This window comes from Echinops telfairi, unplaced genomic scaffold (assembly GCF_000313985.2).
Source record: "Echinops telfairi isolate 266 unplaced genomic scaffold, ASM31398v2 ScPeMD7_21;HRSCAF=78, whole genome shotgun sequence".
Lineage (NCBI taxonomy): Eukaryota > Metazoa > Chordata > Mammalia > Afrosoricida > Tenrecidae > Echinops > Echinops telfairi.
The window spans coordinates 4,976,106-4,980,254 of record NW_022103918.1 but is presented as its reverse complement, the minus strand read 5'-3'; the positions used below and the strand labels follow the sequence as shown (position 1 = coordinate 4,980,254).

The following is a 4,149-nucleotide window of genomic DNA, read 5'->3' as shown; positions in this document are numbered from 1 at the left end:
ATTGGGGCTCGTACAATTCATAGATCAATTGTGTAGAGCACATCTATACATTTGTTGCCCTCATCATTCCCAAAATTCGCTTGCCTCTGTATTATATATCTATCTATCTGTTTATAATTTAACAGTTCATTTCTTGTGTTATATATCTATCTGTTTATAATTTAACAGTTCATTTCTTGTGTTTTATCTATCTATCTTTATAAACATATATATAAAATTATTAGCAATCTGGTTTTATCTCTCTAGAGAACCTTGTCTAATACAACACGCAATCATGCTTACATTAATTTGGGGGTTAACAAGAGGGAAGTAAGTTATTTTTAAACTACATGTAGAATATTGCTCTAGGATATTGCTTAAATACTTTCATAAACATTATTTGTGTACTGACCTTTTTATCCCTCCAAATGTTTGTGCATGACCTAAGAATTTTCCAAAGTCAATATGAAACATGTGGCCTGACTTTGTCAGCATAATGTTGTCATTGTGACGATCACACACTCCCAGGATGAATGTCACCACACACCAGCCCGCACAGGAATAGAAAAAGTTCTTCAAGGCCTTATCAGTGGAAAACAACAATAACACAAAAATAACAGAAAAAAGAGAAAACATATTAGCATCAAAGGTAATGGTAAAAAGAAAACGATAAAAATCACAATAATATAATGAAAAATTTTTGCATCTCAGTGGAAAGAAGGATGCCGTTAAGTAGTTGATTCATAACATCCTAAAGGAAAACATGAAGCAATCTGTTCTTTAGCTTAATAGATGAATGTTTTCACTGCAAGTGAAAGAAGTATCTCTCTCATTCTGATGCAGTTAATTTTTATGGTTTACATGAGAAGCTTGCTTGGCTTTTTCATTTTTGCTTCAAATATACAATATTGAATGATTTTTTTCAAATAAAAAGAAGGGGAAATAATATGATCTAGCATTACCCATCTTCAAATTAATCTATAATATTTTAACTATTGTTGATAGTGCATCCGTTTTTGAATATAGAAAATTATATATTGATATATTCGTGCCATTTTATGTTGCTCCAGCAATGTCTGCAATGTTGTTATACAGTATCTGTTTTATCTTGTATAGTATGGTGTTTGGTACAACGCTGTGTGGGTAGAAGCAGATAACCATTAAATCAATTGCGGCACTTTTCTATAATGAGTAGTGGCATCCTTCTACAAATAGTATTCGTTGTCTTCAAAATGATTTCCATTCAGCTTTGTTGCCATTCTACTGTGAGTGAATTGTTGCATCAGGACTATGGGTCCCTTAAAATGGAATGGCCAACTTTCTAGGGTACAAGGGTCACTGGACTGTGTGCCAGATAACTTGGCTTTATGCTTCTGAAGTTCTTGGACAATACTTAAATATGTTCTGCATATTCCACATGGTGATAGCGAAGAGAAAATCACTGATGAAACACTTCATACTCCTCTGGTTCCTTGAGGCTTCCTCACCCCCACCATCATGACCCTAGTTCTACCTTTCACTGCGGGCTAGACCAGAGCATGTGCACAGGTACGGATAAGACATAAGAGCTCATGACATACAGAATCCAGGAACAGGAATGGGAGAAGGGATACCAGGAAGGCAGGGGGAGGGAGGAGAGGAAGGAGGGAGGAACTGACCATGACGATTAATACATACCCTCCCCAGGGGGACAAACAACAGAAACCGTGGGGGAAGGGAGACAGTGGTCAGTGTAGGATATGAAAGTAATAATAATATATAATTTATTAAGGGGGGGAACTGACACAAAGGGCTCAATAGAAAATGAATGTCTAGAAAATAATGATGGCAACATGTGTGCAAATGTGCTTGATCCAATAGATGTATGGATTGTTACAAAATCTGTAAGAGCCCTCAATAAAATGTATTTTTAAAAAAACTTCAAGAGATGTATAAAGGACTATATAAATGCAATCCTAACTCTAGGAAGAGTTTTGTGTACAATTCACAGTGATAATTTTGGGGTTAGATGGAAAGCAAATTTCAAAATATTGGCCTCCAGCAGCCTCTGCTATTCTCTACTTCGACCTCAAAGAAGGACGGAATGTAAGAACTCTCAAGTTTCCAAGTTTGCCAACGATGACTGATTATCCAATGTGTTAGAGACGTAGTGGTTCTCCAGAATCAGGGTTCACAGTGTCAAGATTGAGACTGCTTTCAGCAAACTTTAATGCTAGATCACAAGAAGCCCTGTGGGGCTGCAGGAGAACCACTGGCCTGCTTGCGAACTGAAAGGCTGGTTGTTCAAATGCATCAGCCACTGTGGGAGGAAGATGGGGCTCTCCTGAAAAAGATTTTACAGGTTTAAAAGCCTGTCGTACTGTCACTCTGAGTTCAGATGGACACGATGACAATAATTTTCATTGCTGTTTTCAAAATGCCAGCCCATGTAGGACATATTTGTGTAAATGACCACAAAGATGTACCTGCTTCTGGGTGGATTCAGCTGCACTAATTCATGGCTTGACAAGGGGCAAAAAGACTTGACTGTATTGATTCTAAAGAATTCTGGTGGCACCATAGGTCAGGTATCAGGTTACTAACTGCAAGGTCAGTAGTTCAGATGGACTAGCTACCCTGTCAGAGAAAATGGAGGCTGGCTGCTCCGAAAAATATTTATAGTCTCTGAAAACATGTGTAGAACCATTATTATGAGGCAAATTTGCTCCAGGATAATGGGTTTGGGGAGCGCTGACTGTAAACACAGTCGTCCCCTTATCTGGGAGGGGTTCTCCCGACCACACTGTAAACTGCAGGTCAGATTCCAGGATAAAGTAGGAGAAAATGTTTTCATCCAACTACAATGGTGTATCTATTAAAGTCCTGAACTGTAAAAACTATAAAACCCTGTGATACATTCCTTCAAATCATTAAAAGAATAAATCAGCCAGAACAAATAGTAATACATGGCAGAAAGCCTGTATTGCAAAGAAGGGGTGGAGATTTCGAGAAATCAGGAGTGTTCAGAGAGGTGCTGGTTTCCTGACAGAGGCAGGCAGCTTCAGGGTCCTAGTCTCTGTGGGTGACTTTACTGAAAGGCAGATATTTGAGTGAAGACATTCTGATTTGATAGTCAGAAATTTATCCACAAGTGAAACAAGATGCCTTGCTTTAGTTACTATTCCATTTAAAGGCAATCATTATTACCAGTAATTATTATTGAGTCAATTTTATTTTAATTTTCCCCTAAATCAAAATATCTACTAGATTAGATCATTTTTTTCTTAAAGCATATTTTTAAAAATTATAGACAACAGAACAAACCTTTTCATAATCTGCTCGTACAGGGTGGTTCTGACTGAACCACTTTTTGATGGTATTTTCTTTCAGTGGTCCTATCAATCCAGAATTGCGATGGATCTTTCCCAGGGTGACAGCATCTGGCACCATTTGGACCAATCCTGCTTGATAAAAAAAATAAAGATAAGAAGACAATTTTTCTATAGTGGATGAAAGATAATTGATTTGTGTAACAACACAGTTGATGTCAGCACTACTTGAATTACTTGTTTAATTACCTATTTCCTTTCACACTCTCTCTTCTGAAAGAGCCCTGTGTGTGTAGGTGGTCTTACTTTTTTTCTTAACTCCTGGGATAATAATTATTGGTTGTGCTTAGATCAGATCTCACATGTTGCTGTAATTTTTAAATTCTTTTCAGAACTATAATTCATTGTCATCACGTCAGTTTGCACCCTTAGAAATATGATGGTGCAACGTAGAACTGCCCCTCTGGATTTTCTAGATTGCAAGACTAGAAAGTCTCATAATGCCTCTTCTTTCTTTCACTGAGCACTTGGTTGTTTTGAACTGGTGACCTCGCAGTTAACAGCTGACCACATAACCCACTATGCCACCTGGGCTCCTCTGGAGAACTTTGGTAGAGAGAAAATCCAGCTGATCTTTGTCTTATACAAGAAGTCATAGAATCGACAGAGTTTAAGTAGCATATGGATGGTAAATTCATTTAAAGTTAAGGGGTTAAGCTCATGGTCTTATAACAAATATTTATGACTTATATGAGCCAAACACAGTCTCCAAACAAGCTACGGATATAAATAATCAATGTTCAATTGGTGATTAATACATGTTAATCCCCCTTTCCCCTTTCTGACCCTGTAAAGGTGCCTC

General features: G+C 37.5%; 1 protein-coding gene across 3 annotated transcripts in view; it reads right to left on the bottom strand.

Annotated features, from left to right (window-relative positions):
- Positions 1-4,149, bottom strand: part of PIK3C2G (phosphatidylinositol-4-phosphate 3-kinase catalytic subunit type 2 gamma) — a 471,530-nt gene that overhangs the window by 144,228 nt on the left and 323,153 nt on the right. For all 3 annotated transcript variants that reach the window (XM_045288491.1, XM_045288490.1, XM_045288492.1), the window contains 2 exons: positions 3,283-3,419; positions 392-561 (listed from right to left, as the gene is read on the bottom strand). In XM_045288491.1, coding sequence (XP_045144426.1) covers positions 392-561; positions 3,283-3,419 — 307 coding nt within the window. The remainder of the gene's footprint in view (positions 1-391; positions 562-3,282; positions 3,420-4,149) is intronic.